Source organism: Clytia hemisphaerica, unplaced genomic scaffold (genome assembly GCF_902728285.1).
Source record: "Clytia hemisphaerica strain Z4C2 unplaced genomic scaffold, Clytia hemisphaerica genome assembly, whole genome shotgun sequence".
Classification (NCBI taxonomy): Eukaryota; Metazoa; Cnidaria; class Hydrozoa; order Leptothecata; family Clytiidae; genus Clytia; species Clytia hemisphaerica.
This window is the reverse complement of record NW_027103900.1, coordinates 116,871-138,484: the sequence shown is the minus strand read 5'-3', so window position 1 is coordinate 138,484 and position 21,614 is coordinate 116,871. Positions and strand designations below refer to the sequence as shown.

At 35.5% G+C, this 21,614-nt stretch overlaps 1 protein-coding gene across 2 annotated transcripts; it reads right to left on the bottom strand.

Moving 5' to 3' along the window:
* Nucleotides 1-1,976: 1,976 nt before the first annotated feature.
* On the bottom strand, nucleotides 1,977-19,969 carry LOC136808783 (cyclic AMP-dependent transcription factor ATF-7-like). 2 transcript variants are annotated; one of them, XM_067065322.1, is made up of 14 exons: nucleotides 19,908-19,969; nucleotides 11,171-11,234; nucleotides 10,903-11,014; nucleotides 10,665-10,750; nucleotides 10,362-10,466; nucleotides 9,993-10,061; nucleotides 9,063-9,417; nucleotides 8,722-8,867; nucleotides 8,013-8,210; nucleotides 5,651-5,822; nucleotides 5,172-5,298; nucleotides 2,849-2,945; nucleotides 2,504-2,621; nucleotides 1,977-2,220 (listed from the first exon to the last, which is right to left on the bottom strand). In XM_067065322.1, exons 2-14 carry the CDS (start codon nucleotides 11,231-11,233, stop codon nucleotides 2,015-2,017), a joined length of 1,854 nt encoding a protein of 617 aa, XP_066921423.1. In that variant the 5' UTR covers nucleotide 11,234; nucleotides 19,908-19,969; the 3' UTR covers nucleotides 1,977-2,014. The 2 variants fall into 2 exon arrangements, with proteins under 2 accessions (XP_066921423.1, XP_066921424.1); XM_067065323.1 differs by lacking the exon at nucleotides 19,908-19,969 and adding an exon at nucleotides 19,578-19,852.
* Nucleotides 19,970-21,614: the final 1,645 nt, after the last annotated feature.

The window sequence follows — 21,614 nt, the reverse complement described above, 5'->3', positions numbered from 1 at the left end:
CCATCCAGAACACATGACCCGTGTGTATTAAATTCAAACAAAATATCATAAATGCAAGGCAAACTTAAGGCTTCACTTTTTCTTGCTTGAGGAACGTTGAAGATTCCTCTCTAGCCTGGGCTTCAAACTCAATGCGTGCTTCCGTATAAAACATTACGTAACGAACATCGAGAAGAATTAATCAGTGAACGGTTCATTCCGGCTTTAAAAAGATACTCATCTTTGCTTTGAAGCCAATTCCGTTGAAATTACAAATCAGGTCAGCTATTTTCAACTAAAGTAAATTGTTAATAATAAATAGAAAAAATCTATGAATAAAATGTACATATTAAAAATCGTGAAAAATTGTCCAAAACGCATTTGATAATTTAACGTTATAAAAGGACGCCTTTTCGAAAATTCAGTTCACAAATTCACTGTGAAAATTTTTATTCACTGACGGAAAATCCTTTAAGCCTTTCTAAAGTCTATTCACGATAAGTGTGCACTCTTTTTTCATTTACCTATAACTTTTGAAAGAGTTCCTCAATCTTTATAAATTTGGTATCGTTGGAAAGATATTTGTGAGTGGAACAATTTGGAATAAAAAAATCTGTAAAAAGATTCTAAAAATGAAGAAGAAAAAAATGAAGAAAAGGTACTGTAACTATCATTTTCACTGAAGTAACTCCTTCATTATCGAACGTCATCACTGTGAAAAGATTTCTCAAAAATAATCATTCAGTCAAAAGATATCAAACAAAGTTATAAACTGATTGACGTCTAGAAACGCTGTTTTCTGCTGTTTTTTTGGGGTCAATCACTTATTAACTTTGTATCATGACTTTATATTGAATAAATATTTTAGTGAAATTTCTTCACAGTGATGACCTCCTAAGATCTAAGAATCTCTTCAGTGAAAATGAAAGTTATAGCACTACTCTACAAGATCTTCATTTTTTTCTTCTTCATTTTCATCTTCGCTTTTAGAATTTTTTTTAAGACTTTTTTACTTCAAATAGTTCCACTCACAAATATCTTTCCAACGATACCAAATTTGTAAAGATTGAAGAATTCCTTCAAAAGTTATAGCGAAACGAAAAAAGAGTGCACACTTATCGTGAACATACTTTAGAAGCAGGGATCAAAAGAAAAAGAGTTTAGACTACGAATAAAAAGGGACATTACATGTGCCACTGCAACCACTGGAATCCCTTTTTCATTTCAGCTTTACTTCATTTTACTGATGAACGTACGTACATGTTTTTTTTTATAAGCAAGTGTATGCCCCTTGGTCAGGCTCGAGTATGCTTTAGTTCTCAAAGCATCCAGGCATAGTTTATGCTTATTATATGCTTATGAATCATGCTCATGATTCACCCCGAGCCAAGTTTTTAATGAAATTTCAGAAATGTCGTAAAAATTTGTACAGATTTTGGGAGCAGTGGAATGTAGCCAGCTTGACCTCTACCAAACCTTTTTAAACAGATAAGAAATGGCAACTTGAAAATATTTCAGGTTGACATAATATGCTTATGCTATGCTTAGGAATTCTGCAAATCTGAGCCTTCATATGCTTATAAGCGTTATGCTTATAAAAAAAACATGTATACCTTTTGAGAGCGCTATCAGAATTCAAACTAGGACCGGGTTTGACATTTAACAGGGACCAAAAAGATACTTTTTAAATGTTTAAATGTTAAAGTATTTCTAAAATCTAAACTCTGCCAGTTAATTTTATCACAACAAAAGACCTTTTCATAAATTACGTCACTAACTTGCATCGTTTCGAAATTATTGCCATGGTGATTGACTCCCAGGGAATTTTATTAAAATTATTTATAAAAAATCATTTAATGTCTCAAGGGACATAATAAACATGGTAGTTGTTTGAATACGAGGCAAGTGATGTTCGTGACGTAATTTATGAAAAGGTCTATTGAGTACCACAAGTGTTTATCAATGTTTTCTCGACTCGAAATGTGAGGAAATCTCTTTAACTCGATCCAAACCTCTTCTCAAAGTGACAGAGTTTTTACGACATCTTTGTCTCAACTGTGTCGTTTGCTTGAACAGTCACCACACCTGAAACAGCTTTCTTGCCGAGTTCGATAGTCGCACGGGCGGCCATATCTGTTAGCGCGCTTGAAGCGACCTCTTCATCGGAGGCCTCGCGAATAGCACTTGGTGGGAGCTGGTGAATAGCAATGAGCTGACCATCCGATACTGTCACGTACGTACCTATGAAAAAGCATGGGAAAAGTTTATATTATATTTGACTCTTCAGACCTTTATTTTCTTGAGTTAGGTTAAAATTAACTTTTTAGATTTAAAGTCATCTATAGTGGTTATTATGAGAACGAATTCTGAATTTTAAATTTCCATCAGAATTGTGCAGTTTACAACTCTGTCAAAGAGTACTTCTGTGCAAATAAATCAAGATAATAATCATCGATGAATTTAAAACTTGTCCTGTTTTAAAACACACATTGATACAGAAAGGGTACACACAATAAGTAGATACCTGCGTTTGCAATCTGGTTAACGAGAGCTTTCTGTTGCTGGGTAACCGGACAATCTTTGTGCGCTAACAATAATGCTTTCAGCTGTGCCACTTCACTGCGCAACGACTGAATCTCCGTCTAATGTAAAAGCAAAGATTTGTAATAAGCTTCAACGTATGCTTGATTCAAATTTTCGATCAATAATTTCTATGAAAATATGGTTGGATATGGGTAATCCTAGTATTTTTTCTTTGTTTAAAGCCTCTTGTCAATCGAAAGGGTGGATAGGTCAAAGTACAGATAACAACAGATAAACACATTTCAGGTCTACTACTACAAGTAGAAGGTTTAGATAATCAACTAACCATCAATTGAGTGTTAGTTTGTACGAGTTCATCCGACCTCTTCTCCAATTGATCAACCCATATCTTTCGCTTCTGCCGACACCGAGATGCAGCCGCTCTGAAAATAATATATAACAATATAGTCATTGTTGTGTCCAATTCATACTTCACAAAGAATTTAACAATGGGGGTTTTTTCCAGCTACGCAATGTCCAGTATTATGAAAGCAGCGATGGATTAGCGTAAAAAGTTGCCTTTACAAATTCGAAAGGCTGCTACAATAATGGCGAATTTTCCTTGAGCCACGTAACCTCAGCCAAAGTCGAAAAATCTATGTACCCTAGGCCTGACAAAAAACCGAGATTTGATATTATCTTTAAAAGAAGTGACGTCAAATAGTCGAATGTTTAGAGGCCGAAAACTGGGCTCCCAGCATTCAAACCACTGACCTTTATATAACCCTGGACCAAGCAATATCTGCCATCTTTGATTGGAGTTTTTTTAGAATTGGTAGCCAAGGAGAAGCCATTGCAATGCTAAAAATTAACGTCTAACGCCACTACATCACCAAAAGAATTTGAGGAAAAGTAGACCTAGCGCTCTCGATGCATTTACAAGCTTTGTCCAGGGTATATAAAGGTCAGTGATTCAAACAGGGTTGAAAAGTGGGATAGACGTTACTGCGTAGTAAACAAGCAATATGCTGAATGGACCTACCTGATGATGAAACTTAGATAGTAATAAGGAGAAAAACAATCATTAAGAAAATATAACAGTTAGCGAAAATGCATTAAATTTCATCATTGATATTTGATGGGGGGAGGGTTTAGGGAAAAAAGAAATAGAAAGTTCCGGTTGCAAATTTGCAAAGGTTTTGTTGACAATTGAATCATGCTTGATGGTGTCATTGTTATCAATAATTTTTTTAAGTGAAAAAACAAAGAAATATGGAAAAAGCCCAATTCAAATCTGCAAAAACGGCGATTTCCGGCACACTTCCGGCATGACATGAATCTCAAAAATCCAAATCGGCCACACTTAGGGCATTGCTGATACACATCTTCATGCAAAAATCGGGAAAAACGATTAATGAAATCTCGAGAAAATGGCAACAAACCGATTTTGACGGCATATTATCGGCATTTTTGGCCGAAAATTTTTTTCTTCAAAAATCAGGCTCCGTCACATTTTAGGTATTGCCATTTTTCATCAGTCTGCAAAATTTCATGAAAAAATATAAAGTACAGCTCGAGAAATTCAAGAAAAATCGTTTTTCCGGCGATATTCGGCTGTTCCGGCGATTTTTAGAAAGTCCGGCATCAAAAATCAGTTTTATTGAGAATTGAACCATGCTTGATGGTTGGCATTGTTATCAATAATAATTTTGCTTGAAAAAACAAAGAAATAATAGGAAAAAGTCCAATGAAAATCAGAAAAAACTAATGATGAAATCTCGAGAAATTGCCAAAAAAAACGGTTTTCCGGCATATTTCCGGCATTTTCGGCCGGAAAAAATGTTTTTTCGAAAATCGGGCTCCGTCACATTTTGGGCATTGCCATTTTGCATCATTGTGCCAAAAATCAGAAAAAACTAGTGAGCCAATCCTGAGAAAAGCTGGTAACAGACGGACGAACGGACGAACGAAGGAACGGACAGACGGACATCGGTTAATTTATAGGACCTCTACCCCACCGGGGTAGGTCAAAAAAAACGTGATATCTAGAGTAGGTTTATAGTTATAGCTAGTATGTATAGCACAACACTCGAACAGTGTAATATTCCGTTTTCAGTAGTCTACACAATAGACAGCTCCAGGCTTTTAGGCCTTACTCTTGGTCTTTCAAGGTCTTTCACGAAAGATGTTTATCAATAGAGATTTCAAATAAAAAAATGTTTAAAACACAGCTGATTGGCTTAGGTTTCGCAGCTCTCTATTGTATCATTAAAACCTCAGTGCGCATGCGATTTATCCGAAGAATTTCAATATTCAAAACAAGAGCAGTGCTAATATCCCGAAAAGTAGGAGTTTTACGCTCGAAACGAAGGAAGATATTATGACGTAGCCTAGTTTTCAGTAAACAAAATCATACTGAAATGATTGAAACGTCAATTCCATTAATTTTCACACGCCTTATCTTTTCGCGCAGAATATGCGATGCGCACTTGACCGTGCGAAAATTAAAGGTATATCACTGAGATTCCGGGAAGCATAACACCACGCAGGCTAGAGTGGAGCAATGTGACCAATTAAACAACAATGGTTCTATTGTTCCTTCATTGTCAAAAAAAATCAATTCTTCAAAGAGCGAACATCTACTACAGAAATAAAAATTATCGACTCACCTATTCCGTTCAAGAAATCGACCTCGTTTTTCTTCAGGCGTGGAATCCTCTTGATTGATTCTTTGTTTACGTTTCATTGTAATTTCATCACCGTACTCATCCTTCAAAATGATGTCTTTGTATTTCCCTGTTGGTGGAAAGTAAAAGTTATTTGACCGCTTTCGTCAAAATTTTAACGCGATTTGTTTTTCAATTTTCGTACGATTTTTAAACTTTACAGTATTAACCAAACAACCTATTTAGAGCATTCCCTTAGAAGTTTCATTAACATTAACTAAATTAAATTCTTAATTTCTAAGATACAACTCACTCTTTCTAATTCGATCTTCAAGGGACCAAGAATTTTTCATGAAATAGAGAAAGATTCGAATAGTAGAGATTCGAATCAAAGAGAATCGACTGTAATTGTTTTATTTCTTAAAGCGCTAGGAAGAAAATAAAACCTATCAAAAATGTTTTGCAACTGTAAAGCTATCTACCTTGTTGACTACCGCGTCCACCTATTATCATGCTGGGCGGTGTCATTTGGGTGGTATGGGCGATGGGCGCTGTTTGAACCATGGTGGGTTTCGAAGAGACGATAGCGGGAGAAACGAGGCTTTGGAGCAGAGCTTGATTTCCAGGTGATTGTTGAATCACTTGCTTCAGTTTCTGGAAACGAGAACAAGCAATATGCTGAATGGACCTACCTGATGATGAAACTTAGATAGCAATAAGGAGAAAACAATCATTAAGAAAATATAGCAGTTAGCGAAAATGCATTAAATTTCATCATTGATATTTGATAGGGGGGAGGGGTTTAGGGAAAAAAGAAATAGAAAAAACAATCAATTATAAGAAAAAAGGCCAATGAAAATCTGCAAAAACGGCGATTTCCGGCATATTTCCGGCATTTTAAGCCGGAAAAAATTTGTTTTCAAAAATCGGACTCGGCCATGTTTTGGGTATTGTTAATACGCATCTTTGAGCAAAAAATCAGAAAAAACTAATGATAAAATCTCGAGAAAATGCCAAAAAAACCTTCTCTCCGTCATATTTTGGGCATTGCCATTTTGCATCATTGTGCCAAAAATCAGAAAAAACTAATGAGCCAATCCTGAGAAAAGCTGGTAACAGACGGACGAACGGACGAACGGACGAACGAACGGACAGACGGACATCGGTTAATTTATAGGACCTCTACCCCACCGGGGTAGGTCCAAAAAGACTGATATGAAAATTGTCCTAGAAACGGAAGGAGAGTCAACATTATCGAGTTTATGTATCGGAGGATATCGAGGGCGACGGTAAGTGAAATGATACAAAACAAAGTCGATAGTCGATGTACGGTTCTATGTCGCTCACCTAAAAATAGACGACGGTATTTTGGTCTTTTTACCGTCGACGAGCAAAGTCGACGGTGATTTTGGAGACATGTCAACTTTTCTTGATACCGTCCCCCTCGATTTATCTCGAATACATAAACTCGCTATTATAAACAGAATGACGGACAATCAATTAGTTACACTAGCGTCTCGCCGAAATGCGTATCAAAGATTAATGCTGCGAAAGCGCTATATCGCTTACTTGACTTTCAAGCAAAAAAATGCGCCGCAAAACTTCTAAAGGGATTCACGAAAAAATAAACAGGTGCTTTTTAAAGTAACAAATTAAAAAAAAACTAGGAGAAATTACCTAAAATTTGAGCCACTGTTGAAAAAATCTGACCCGAGTCAACCTTGAAAACAAACTTCCAAAGAGAAAGATCTACGGACAGGCTATTTCCCTGAAATTGCCGGACCTCAAACACCGACCCATTTACATGGGCGGTATTATTTTTTCTTTATGCTGTTATCAAGGACTAACAAGTTGAAGCGCGGAATTAAATGACAAAATTTGGTTGGTTGATTAGCTTGCTGCTGCACGTTAGCAATCGGTCATTTTTTCTCATTTTCCAAGTTTTAATTAATTGTCTTGGGATCTTGAACTTGATTCAGATAGCTCTCATCCTTGTTGTGCAAATACATCCTGTAGATGACTGATATTGTTTTTTTTAAAAGCTTGATTTCCTAGTGTGACTAACTGATAATGTCTGAAATCCTATTAAACGCGAGTTTAAGAAAAGAAATAGTTAAGAAAAAGGAAAAATAAAAGCTGAACTGAAACCATAACAGCAAAATTAGTTTAACCCTATTCGGCCTAGGGGGGGGGGGGGCTCTTTCTGTTCGGAGGTGAGACTATTGGTAATAGCTCCTGAAATAATAGAGCTTTTGCCGTGAAATATTCTGTAAATTCCTAACTTTTATTTAGCTTCAAAATAAAAAAAAATTTGACACCTAAAAATTTTCACACCTTGACCATGATGACATTTCTGACAGTAAGGTGTCAAAAAAATTGACACTTTTCCAATACAAATTGATTTTTAATGTCAAATATATCGTTTAAACCGTAATTTTTTGAATATTTAGGATAAAATAAGCATTTTAAAAACTCAGGCAACTTTTTTCTAAAGCTTTTGTTAGAATACAATAGCTATTTATAAGAACAAAGGAAATTTTCGGTTTTTGCTCACTTTGGGCATGATGAGTGACGTCATCAAAAAATTTTTTTGTCAAAAGTTACCTTACGTGACAAGGATATTGTGTGCCAAATTTCATCCAAAAAGACCCACTAGATCAAAAGTTAAGGGGTGGTACAGGAAAAGCCCCCCCCCCTAAAACAGCCCCTAAAAGCCTAGGTTGAATAGGGTTAAAGAAAACTCGCAAATTAATAAATGAAAGAAAGGGTTCTGCTGAAAATGATGAGACTTTTGGCATTGGTTTTCGTTGACGAGATAGTAATGCAATGAGACGAATTCCCTACCTGTTTGGCAATCTGCAGGTTGGTTCCTGGCAAAACGACTACATCTGATGTAACGGTGGACGACGAGAGAATAGATCGTTCAATGACCGACATCGGTGTCACCTTGTTGACCGACATTGGACCCACAGAAGCGATGGAGCGTGTGACGGGTGGTGGAGGGCTGGTCATTTCCTGGTGAATCTCCTGTGAAGTTGCAACCTGTGCACGGAAAATAGTAACAATAAGAAATGGTGAATAATCTGATTAATATTAGATAATATCATGCTTATATGACCATAGTCATTATAAAAACACTGGTCTGGAAGGCTTTTGTCTCCTTTTATTGCTGTTTATTGTCAAAAGATGGAGCTTATGTAACAGAATCAATTTATTTTGTTAACTTTTTGATCATGTGATTAGAATATAGACCAATCCCAATAGGAGATTTTCGTAACGTGATCAGAAAGTATGCAAATCGCAACTTGCCTTTTGTTTCTAACAAAAGAAAATTGAACAAAAAGGTAAAACAATACATTGCTGGACCGAGATTTTTTATAATGACTATGATCTGGCTGAGCTTTTCCTCAAAATTGACAGTCTTAAGTCCATTTTGAGATAATTTTGATTGAACGATAATTTCAGAAGAAATAATGCTAAAATTCAGAATTTTATTAATTCATCCCGCGTGTTTCAAATAAAAGGTTCAATGGAAAACATCGAGACACTGTACCTTTGGTGCGATCGTTCGGGGTTGTTGTTGTTGAACAACAGTAGAAGCGGCAGAAAGTTGTTGTTCTGTAGGTTTGGAGATGGTCGCAACATTCCCAATTATAGATGCTTGAACTTTGGACTGCACTGAAGAAGACGGCGAGATTTCTAAAAATTTAAGATCAAAAAGTTAATCAAAATATATGATGAAAATGAAGTATTATTTCGTATGTTCAATTGGGAATAAATTATACTGTCTAGAAATTGCTGGTTCAAGAAAGAGAGATACATTGATGTATAGTGATAAAATTTGAGACCATGTCGCTCGTTGTAAGCGTCGAAGGATATACAAAAAAAGCTTACGAATTTTGATTTGCCCTGATTTGATAAGTGAATTAAGTTGTTCTCTCAGCTGTTCTTGAGCCACTGATTCCTTATTCGATTGTTGCGAATCTGATGACTCAGCACATTCTAATTCACTTTCCATCTTGGAGTGTGCTTGTTGTTCCCTTTGTAGTTGAAGTATTTCTCTTTCTTGAGCTTCTTTTTCTTCTTGTTCTTGTTTAGCTTGTGCTTTCAGTTGGTTCAAAATACTTTGTAAGAATGCAGTTGAGTTTTGTTCGTTGTTGGACACATGTTTGGCTGATGATGAGGAGGAGGCTGATGAGGAGGTGTCGTCAATGCTTGATGTGATCACAGACACTGGTTTACCAGATTCCTACAAATATGAATAAGCATCCAATTTAATTTAGTCAGGATGGTTTGGGCGTTCCTAATTGCTTGAATCCTAGTAATTTGGCCGTAACCTGATATGCAAAAAAGCTGGTACTAATCAAGCAAAATAATCATAAAATTCACTTTCGACATCACAAAAAAAAGATTTTTACATTACTTTCAGCGAGAATTATTTCAAAGGGAATCTTAAAACTTTGATGTTCAAGTTTGGTAAAATGGGCTTTTCCAGAAAAAAATTTGAATATGCAATGGTGGAGGATATAACATTGTTTGGAAAGTTACCCCCAAAAATTGTGACTTTTGAACCCCTGGACAGCGGGTCTAACCCCCAGACAAGCATTAGTTGACCCCCGGACACTCAAAATTACCCCTAAATAGGCAAAGGTTACCCTCCGGAGGGGGACAAGGCAAATTTTGTAGATTTTTCACTACCCCCTCCCCCAGAGACTATTATCCTCCACCTCCCATGTACACACATTTTCTGGAAGAGCCCCATACTGAATAGTGTGAAAAAAGGAGTTTTACCAGAGTAATTGGAAAGTTTATAATTCTTAGTACCTGAGATACAACTGAGGGTTGTGAGAAAAGCTTCGGAAAGCCAGCATCTTCAAGTTCCACTTGAGGTGTCTAGAATAACAAATATCATAATTTAAAAAAAAATCTGAATATATTCAGATAAGATAAATACTATAATATTAAAAATGAATAAATTTATAAATCAGAAATGTCATGCATTTGCAGGATTAAATTCCCGCCAAATTTAATTTTTCAGGCCATCTGCCAAATAAAATTCCCTCTAAAAAAACTTTTTCTGCCATCCGCCAAGTTAAATTCCCAGTAAATTCCTTCCCTTAAGGTAATAAATACTCTAAAATGCATTTTGAAGAGCTAAAAGGGTATCTGAATGAAAAGTCTCATATACCTTACCTCTAAAATTGATATTTGATGTTTGCTTGCACCAGTGGTGGAACCTACTTCAGGATGTTGTTCTACTACTGAAGTTTGTCGACTGTTTGATGCCAGTTTGAAGTCCTGCAAATTCAAATTTTTTTTTAATTATAAATTTTTAAAACACTTTTAAGCAACCAAAACGTAGTTTTATGGTAGAATAAGTTATTCTAAACTACTCAGATTTCTACTCAAGCCAGTGGAGTTTATTTTGTATAACAAGTACAGAAAGTGCTACCAGAAAATTCTTTCTTAAATGAATTCTTACTAGCTACAACTTACCCTATCAAATGGATTTAGATCCTGAAAGAGAGGTGATCCATTCACATCAGCAGTTTTAAGAAAGCTGGAGGGGGTTGGTGTCTGGTCTAAAAAGATGTTTAAAAAAAACATAACTAACAACATTTTCAGCTTGTCTTGAAATCTTGTAACTTGCAAATTTAAAATTACTGCAATCAATCATTCTATTGGGTAAATCTCAAAGTTAAAAAAAATTAAACTGATTACAATAATGTTTTACCATCAACATTTTCACTAGCAGACCCAGGGATTTTGACTCTCAGTCTTTGTTTTAGCGGTTGTTTCAAATGAACCAGCAAGTGGACAGCCAGGCGATCGCTATTAGCAAAACACTAAAAATAACAAAATTCTTTGATGATGATGATAATGATAATCAATCTCTTTCTGAGATTTTAAATTAAAGACAAACATGATATAAAACTAAGGCTTAAACACAATTAAAGTTTTATATAAAACATTTCATATCAAATTGTACAAGATTTACTAACCAGTTCACATTTGGGACATTGAAAAGGTTTGTCTGAGTTTTCCATCTTCAATATGCAGCACATCCTAAAAAAATTAATTGTGAACATTCGATTCAAAATTCCTGAAAGGTTTCTTTATCAAAGTCCATGTGTATCAAAACTATCTGGTTTGTTAAGAACCTAAATGAGATAAATCAAATGTTTTAGTGATGCTGTTTAAAAAACTTGAGCCTGTTTGACCATGCATGCTCGGGATTTGAAAAAACCTAAATCCTAATCATTCTGTACAAGTAATCTCAACCAGGGCGTGATTATGACAGTGTAGCTCTAACTGTTCAAACATAATTTAGGGGAAACACATATTTGAACATTTGCATACAAGCATTTCATAAGCTGTTAAGTCCCGCAAAAGCAGAACAAAAATCAGTTTTTAAAGTTTGCAAAAAATGTCCTATACTGTAAAAGATCTTTCAAATTCAGTATGTGAATAGAATTTCTATCATTCCAGTTTTTTGTAAAACTTCCAAAAATGAAAATAAAGGGATGATGATAATCCAATACTATCCATTGATGATCCTCGCCACTACAATAAAGCTACAATTGCTTCATGTACTCTTTGCTTGAGAAAAATGATCAAATTTCTTTTCTTCAAAATTGTAGCAAAGATGCGGTAAATCACAAAATGGAAGTTATTTGAATGTTTACCAGGTTCTTGACAGAAAATCTTTTTGTTTGATTGTCAAAAGATGACAGTGCCATTAGTAATTTTATTACATACATCTGAAAATTGATTGATGTTTGTAAGTGCACTTTATAGCTTTGATTCCCATCGAAGAATAATTATTCTGTTTTCATGTTACTAGATGCTCTTTTAGAGCTACACTGTATTAAGCGTGCCATTGCATCCAGGTGTAAGACCAAGTATTTTAGCCTGCCACAAGCCACACTGGTCTGGATAGACTTTTTACTCTAGACATGATTTCATGATACAGTTTAAAAACTCCAGCACGAAAAGAATGATACATTTTAATGCATAATTATCAAGTGTGTGTACTTATCTTTTTCTCATCATTATTTAGTACTCAAGTTTTTAATTATCCAATTAAACAAGACATTTACCAGTTTTGACTAAAACTTTACATCAAGATTATGGGCTGAAGTGCAGGCTGATTTTACTTTCGTTTTTAGTGGTTTCAGTTTCGATTTCAAGCAATAATCTTACCAACGAAGTGCTTGCCCATAGTTACAGTGGTTTGTGCAAAATTCCAAACGTAGAAACAAATTTTAAACCCCTTTATTTCATAGAAAAGAAAATGGAAAAACACAATCTTTGTATGTATCACTTCTTTGCATCAATTATTCAAAATGAAAAATTTTTTTTAAGACTTTAAGTTCTTTTATTCAATGATTTTTTACGGCACTTTGTTGACAATCCAACTCTTGCATCAAATTTCTGCTTTGTTCAGATAATTGAAGATTAGGATCGCCTTAGGATCAAGGATTGAAACAAATAAAAAAGGTGTTATGAAGGGTGAGATTTAACAGGCCCGTTGAGGAAGACACTGAAAGAACACAAGTGTCGAAAAGAATTGGTGGAAATCAAATAAACAGTCCGCAAAGGAGCACCGCAAAGCAATCAGTAAAAGAGATCATTTTTGTTGCAGATTTCCATATAAACTTCTCACACTCACAGGGATTACTTGACAATGTGCCATGTCACTTTGTCAGCATTGTATTGTTACAATTGGAAAGATAATAGAGGTGAAACTAGCCTAGTTTCCAATCCTGATATAGGAGTCTAATTCTACTGTTTGCGTCATAGCAAAAGGTCTATCACAACCTGTCCAGTGTTTGGATTGTCTGTTGGAAAAAGTTTTCTATTTGACAATCAAATTTTCACGTTTGGTGTGTTGGTAAGTTCTGTGCACCAGCAGGGTCGCCTTGACTGGGAGATTTATAAAGAAGATAAACTCTGTAAATTGCTTTGTTTCATGTTGCAAGCAAAGCTCTTAAAAGCCAACTGTTTAGCCACAGAGGGCCAGACGATCGGCAAACGATATACTCCAAGATGCATCGTCTCCTCTTATTTTCCCTGTATTTTATACTTTCCTATCCTCTTTCTTGATTTTCTTTCTCGAAAGTGTTTAACTGTTTTCTAAGTATTTTTCTGTAATCTGCCCGTACCTGTGATGAAATAGGTCTCGCTACCTTCGCTTGAACCACCAAATGCAAGCAACATTGGTTTACAAACCCAATGCCTAACCAATTGTGTCTACGAGACACGGCGTAATGCTGTCATTCACAAATAATAGCATGCAATTTACAGACCTTATAACAAAGCTCCAAACTCTACCAGTGCCCCTACAAGGAGCACTAAAAGTCTAAGGATACAGATGCCCCTTAGTCAGATTAACTTTCGCAAAATTAAATTTGCCATTTTAGCGAAATCAAAACTCACAAAAACGCATGAGATTTCTGTCGCAAAATTAAACCCACCACAAAATTTTTGATAAAATCGCCTTTTCGGCAAAAAACCAGTCCAAAACCAGCTGTTTGACTATACTCCCGGGTACCTAATAGCCAGGGGGTGACGTTGGAAAAAATCTCAAAACTTAATAAGCGGGGGGGGGGGGGTTGGAATAAAAATGTCCCAGGTGGAAAATTTTTGAAAAGGAGGCTAATACAGCAGAATTAGGACAAAGAGTTAACTTTCAAAAACATTTTCCCAAAATTAATAAGCGGGGGGTTGGAATAAGAATGTCCTGGGTGGAAAGTTTTCGAAAGATTAATTAGCGGTGGGACGGCTATTAGGTACCCGAGAGTAGTTGTTTTGGCAAATTCAACAGTCTTTTGAATACCGTGAGATTGGATAACTTGCATCAGTGGAGGCTAACATGCATAGTCCTCAAATGAATGACCTGGCTGGTCATTAAAATACAACTACGCAGCTCCGCTTGCAGCTCTACTCTACCATTTTTGTTTTGATTTAACTTTGTATTTTAATGACCAGCCAGGTTATTCATTTGAGGGCTATGCATGTTAGCCTCCACTGATGCAAGTTACCCAATCTCAGGGTAATTACTCCACAGCATTTTACGAAGAGACAAGATAAAATTTATCATGTTTTTATTGGCTGAGGCTTCTCAGAGAAAGTAAATATATGGAGTAGTGTTATTCAAAAGACTTTGCCAAACCATCTATTGAATGGCAATTATTTGATTGCGTTTGACAATAAAATGGCGTTTATTTGATTGTGTTCAATTTTTGGTATTTAACTTCAGTCAGGACCTCATTTCACTTTATCGATATTACGCAAACAACAGTGTGCGCTAAATAATCTTGGTTTCGCTTTCGATTTCAAGCAAAGGTCTTAGCAACAGGGCGCGCGTACATAGCAATGGGGCTGGGTAGAAAAATCTAAACATAGAATTCAAAAAAAATACCGATCATAGTATAGAGCACTAAAAAATACTCCCTTTCTATGTTTAGTTTGTTCTACCTTGGATTATAACTGAAAATATCTTCAAAAAAACCTTCGTCCGCTATCAACCGCGCGGTAATCTTTGCCTGCTTCAAATTCTTAGATAATGAATAAGAGAGGTGTGCTTAGCTAAGCCATGCTCGCGGGCGATAAATTTATGTTTACTTATCTTGTATATTTTAGTGGTATTTATCCAATGAAAAGGATGTTGACAAAATATGCACGGCGCTGACAAAATATGCATGGCATTGATTATGACATCATTAAATATGTCAATGCCGATTCAACGCCCGTTAATATTAATAATTCGTAGATAGTTCTTTTTATCTTGAAATTTAGAAATACGAGAAAAAAAAGATCAAATTTAATATTTGTTTCCTATCTAGATTATATTAGCGTTAGAATACGGTAAATTTTCACGAAAAATATTTCGCGATGGCGGTACGCCCAATCACGCCCACGGGAAAGTTCCAATTTTTAATTATCGGGAAATCGGGGAAACCGGTTCACGTGGATAAAAAACAAACGGAATGAAACCTGACAAAAGGTTTTCAACCAGATTTATTCAGATAAAGCTACAAGTGGTTCATTACTTGTGGATTTTCAGTGAGGCTGGAACTTCAATTTTTGAGGATTACGATTTTACCAGCTTTTTAGCAATTTTTGCCTCGCTAACCCAAATCTCGCAACCTCTTTACCGTAAAGGAAGATCGAAATTAGAGTTTTTCAGCGTTCCGAAAAAAACGCAAAGCAAAAATTATTTCATCTTCACAGGATCGATTCTCAACAACAAAATACATCTTTTGGTCTTTGGGTTTGTTTCTGACGTTTTTCCTTCAAAGAATATCGATCACTTTCCTTTTCCCCTCGAGCGCGCGAGAAAAATATGATTAGCTCGCATTCTCGCGCGGGCGAATAAAGATGAGGCGGCAATCTTGCACTGAGGGTGCTACTTATTTTCCGCCCTATTTTGCGCCCACAATAGAATGGTTCAAATACGGGGGTATTCCAAATGATAAACAATGTCGTTCTGTAAGTGTTTATTTTCTAAGAGATACAAATAGTATATTGAATATTATTAACTTATTCATTTAAGTATTTGTGAGCCCAAATTTAAATATATGGTTAAATAAAAAACAAATGATATCAGTTATGTTTTTCCTCAAACCCCCGGGAAAAGTTTTTTGGCCGACATAGCTATTTTACAAATTTCGGAAAAGAACTCCCATAGGAATTCCGATACATAACCCGATTGGTTCATTTCGGAACGGCTTCAAGAAAGTCATAATGGCAGATGATTTTAAAAGTTTCTGAGCAAATGTGTGTAATTTATCGATGTTGATGGCTTGTTGATTTTGTAAAGAAAAAAGATAACAGGTATAGCTTTTTCTAATCCTGGAATATCGAGGTTCCAGCTACACTGATTTTAAAACCTACATAAGCAAAAACGAAAGTTGTTGGGAAGGAAAGAGTAAACGCAAGACAGAAGGTTTGGTTGTGTTGATCAGGTATGTTTTAATTCTATCCGAACTAATGTTAAAAAAGACCAAAGAGGTCCTGACTGAACTTTGACACCGCCCAGCCCCCTGGACACTGGTACTGGAGACATAGGATAGGACTAACTAATAAATATCCAGACGGTGTCAATCGAACAAATCGAACGCCGAATCAATCGAACGCAATCGAATAATTGTAATTCGATTGTCAAACGCAATCGAATCGCAATCGAATATTACCCAGGATTTGCTGTTCGATTGCTTCGATTGTATTCGACTACGTTCCATTGATTCAATTATATTAGATTTTATTCGCTTTAATGGTACGGTACTTAAGCACTCGGCCGGCTGCCCACTAAAAAGCCCTACAAACTCATCAATCACAATTCTAATCGAACAAAATCGAAGATTATTTGAAGATCGTGTTCAAAAAAGAATGACATTTTTGGTGTTTTTTGTTGATAAATTTCAAACAGCTATGATTTGTGATAAATTGTGGCTATCAAAAAAAGAAAAAAATCCCAAAAGAGGAATATACTAAATTTTTTGTTCCGAAAAGAACGAAGTCTGTAGTGTAATTGAGCGGCGTTTAAAAAGCGTTTGAACTGTGTGAAAAAATGCGGCTAATTTTCACTGCGGCTAACCATGCAAAGCTCACTTGAAAGCCCTATAACTTCTTTACGGATGAAGGAAGCAAGTCAAGATTTCGGGGATACCCTGGTAAAGGACTGAAGAAACCATATCTGTGAAGAAATGTGGCTCAAGTCATTAAATTGGTGAGTATTTTGTGGTTTATTTTTGAAAAACAATATCCTTTGACAAAAAGCATGTTTTACTTAAAGGATAATGTGAAATTAAGCGGGAATTATTGGGTAATAGTCATTTCAGATATAGAACTATAATATTTGATCAAAATTTAACCCAAAATGTGAAATTTTGTGGCTTTAAAGACATTGTCTTTGGTAAGTAAATATTTGCTTATTGAGTATTACATTAAGTTTAAAAAATTAAATTTATCAACCATCAGAGCAGTTGAAATTAATTTTTCTATGGATTTAGTGAAGTTCAATGGCTACTCAAATTTTATGCGATAAATCTTCTCACATCTCTTGAAAGAAAGTGATAAAATGTGGTTTTCTATGATAAACAGGTGTTTTTAAAAAAAACCACTATCTTTCCCAGAATCCTGCCAGAGCTAAAAGTTAATTTTTGCACATATAGGATCTAACATTTTTTTACATATTAAATCAACTGTATTTATGGTGTTAAAAGTGATTATATGTGGCTAATTTAACATATTTTTACAAGCTACATTTCTTTAAAATTGGAAACATTATTATCCTGACTTTAAACCTTGGTTTGTCAAGGGATTGTGAGAAAGTAAATTCTTATCATATTTTGTGAATGTAGGTGGCTACTTTAACGTGACTGCAAATATATTCTCTCTACCTATAAACCTTAGTGAAAATGTGTGGTTTTTCATCAAAAAATGATGTTTTTCAATAAAAACCACAATTTCTCCCAGAATCTTACCAGCTTAAAGGTTCAATTAAAATCAAATAAGAATCACATAACATTTTTGCAGCAATGCACACAATTTATTTTAATAAAAGTGATTAAGTGTGGCTAAAATTGAATATTCTTACAAGCAGGTTTGAAGGCATCTATTAGTTTAGAATTGGAAACATTACTATGCTGACTGTACTTTTAGAAACTTTTGTTTTATGTTTGTCAAAGGATTTGAGGAAGTAAATTCTTATTCCATTTTGTGAATTTAAGTGGCTACTTTGATTCACATATAGTTATTTATTCATAGGAGAGTATATTCTCACTAACATAATTCTGTAATTACCATTCAGGTTTGACAATTTAATTTTCTCAGCAAAAAGTATTGAGTAGAATTGTAGAATTTTCAGAATTTTCAGCTTTAGCCACACTTTTTCACTTTATTTTTATTCTAGTGATATGATTTTTTAAAATCATTTTAAAAAGACAATTTCTATTCCTAATCATTTCTGATAATTTTTTTGTTTTTATTTCAGGATGTCGCTGTTTAATCATTGAGGTCTTTGGCAAAAATTTAGCCACATTTTTTCCCTCAAAATGACTATCAAGACTTTTCAATTGAGTTTGTTTAATTGTGGAAGATTTAAAAATACTTTATATGACAATTTTCTCATCTTTTGAACTTGTTTTAGTAGTAAATCATAGCGTCATCTTATTTATGTTATATTTTTAGAGATTTTTTACTAATTTTGGATAATTTTAGATAATAGAAAGTTCGAGTACTTTAGCCACATTTTAACCCATATTCTACACAACAACTGTGTTATAATATATCAACAGATAGCTTTTATTCTATTCTTCTCAGTTCTTGAGAATTTTGTTTCTCAAATTAAATGTGCACAAGTGTGGCTAATAATTTGACAGGTCTGAATAGAAGGGTCGTACATGAAGCCGCATAAAATCCCAAAACAACTACTAGCTTGCTATGAAATTACAATGATGTGTTTTGTACAGCTTCTTAGTATCCCTCTACTAAGTTTATGTTATTGTGATTGATATGTGAAGTGATGTGGCTTAGTTTAAAAAAGTAGGGTAATTTACCCTTAAAGTGGATTTTAACCACAATTTTTTTCACGTTTTTTGTTTCAATTCGAGTTTATCGATATCTTACCTCATAACCTTTCAAGAAACATATTTTACATAATATTTTCACAACTATTTTAGTTTTTATCAGTTAAGATAGTTTTGTAACTATTTTTAAGTTTACTTCAAAGACACCACAATATTTCACACTTTTGGTCAGAAATTGTTTCACATAATTATACTGGGCAATACTATGGGGCATCTTCAGCTTAAATTCATAGATCTTTTGGTGATAGTCGCTTTTGTGTAAGAATGAGGCTAACTTTCCATAAACATACAAAAGAGTCATTTTTAGCCCTAATAATTCACATTTTGGAAAAAGTTTTGGTTCAGGCAGCTTAGTGAAAGGGTAAAGAACCCTCTCCTAAAACTTTACAAGATCAAACCCATTTTTCGTTAATGTATGTCAATTTTCTCAAAACTGAGGTTTTTTGTGAATTTTCATTTTGTCATTCTTTTTTAACACGATCTGAATGCAAATGACAATCGAACATAGTTCAACTATCAATCGAACATAGTTCAACTATCAATCGAACCAATCTAACCTTACTCAAACGCAATCGAACACAATTAATCGAATATTACCCAGGAATCAGCCGTTCGATTGAGATTCGATTACGTTCGACAATCAAATCGCAATCATTCGATCACGTTCGATTACGTTCGATTGGTTCGATTGCGATTTTTGTTCGAAGTTGTTCGATTGACACCGTCTGGAAATATAGCTACATTACAGGCGCCCCACAGCCACAGGGGGGCAGGGGTCTCAAACACAAGCAAACAGCAAAATTTATTGGATTACCATGAAAAAGTTTAATTTTTAACCGCACCACCGGTTTCACCATCAAACGTCTCAGGTTCATTTTGAGTAATGAAGTAATTTGTAGTAATGGACAGAAAAAGACAAAAGAAGCCTCTGCCTTTGCTTTTCCTTGCTTGTTACCTCAAGTGTCATTTGATTTAAGTGAGTATGGAAATTCAGACATGTTGCAAAAAACAAACGTTTGACTTGACTGAACAAAAATTGTGTAGAAAAGATGAACAAATTGACGAACAGGCAGTCAGGTAAAATGGATAAGATTAAGTAATGTAGAGATCAATATAAAAATGAAGTAATGTTGATGTAACCTACCACTCGCCCAATCACAAGGTCTTTGTCCTTCCACTTTCGAAAAGAGACTTCGATAACATGATGTAACGCTACGTCATGACAAAGAAAGAAAAATGGTACCAATCTTGAATAGTGGTGCATTTCGATCAAAGACGAAAGTAGGCCGGGCGGGCGCCGTACGCCTCAGTAAGTGGGCGGTGGTTATCTGGCACGCACCCCAGATGGTGAAATTTTCATCCGACACGCTAAAGTTCTAACTAAAGGTCGGGAAATTTTTCAACATCTGGAAGGTTTACATTAGTACAATAATGACCGGTTAGTGAGGGCAGTACAGCCCGAAAAATTGTTTTTTTAATTCCTGACGTCAGAAATAAAAAAGGAGAGAAATAATTTCCTTTGAAAAAGTGACGTCACAATAAATTTTCCTAACGACGGGCAACTCTGGCCAGTGTAGGCCTTCGCAAAAGTAACCGGTTAACAATATGGAATTTTGAAAGACTGCGTCAAGAATTTTAAAATAAAGGTAATTTAAGATAGCAAGTTTTGTCTAAAGAATGGTTTCATGATCACAAGATACTACACAATAACCTCGGTCAAATCTCAAAATATATTGGGATAATGGGAAATATATTTGGTTAATTCCTCGTTTTCAGCAATTTAAAGTTTGGGCAAATTGATAAATTCATTCGAATATTCGGGAGGATTTTAGAATTCCACGCTAAATTTTGAGCCCTATTAGACCATTCTTGGACTTTAAGTTCCCGTGTATTTCAGGCTTATTTTACGTTACTGATTCTCTGATTGACGCCGGCAGAGCCGTCAGAGAATATTATCTATAATCATTTAGATTAAAAAAGCTGATAGTGATATAATATGATAATACGCTGGCCCGGGGGGGGGGTACTAGGGTTGCGAGCTGACGGGGGGTGCCGCCCGACTTTCGAACTTTGGACCCTTACCGGGACTAAAAAGGAGAAAACAAAGAAAAATTTTGGGAATTTCGCGACCCTTAGCGGGACAAATTTGACCAATTTTGACCAAATTTCGATCTTTCAGGGGGTAAAAAGTTGAAATTTTCCAATTTTTCGACCCTTAGTGGGACTGAAATTTGATTTTCTGATTTTTCCGACCCTTAGCGGGACTTTGGAAGTCCAAAAAAGGTACCCTTAAGGGCGGCACATACCATACCCTCCATTTGCCTAAGTACCCCCCCCCCCCCGGGTACGCTGGGAGGGAAGGAAGTTGGACATCTAATACCCCCAAGAGAACGCCCCTTGATTTCTTCTCCCACAGTGATAGTTCCTCCGCCCCTGCTTATCTAACGGCTTTTTATGTTTAATGTTGCGATAGTGCCAGATAATATTCTCTGACGACTTCAGCGTGTCAATCAGAATCAGAGTAACTAAATAAAGCCAAGGATTCAGTGGGAATCGAGAGTGGCTTTTATTTACTCGCTATAGATATATTGATGACAATGCATTGCTGGTCAATTGTTATGAGGGATCTCCTGGTGGAAAACTCTACATGGCCCTCATCGGGGGGGGGGCAGGGGGTCATGGGTAATGCCCCCCCCCAATATTTTGCAAAGTAATTTTTTTTTACTTTAAAAAAGCTTATATATACCGTTTAGAGGGGTGAAATAAGGGTGAAAAGTCGAAAATTTTCTTCGTCGCCCAACCATGGTGGGCAACATATTTTTTGGCCCCCTCAATTCGATTCGCACGCCGG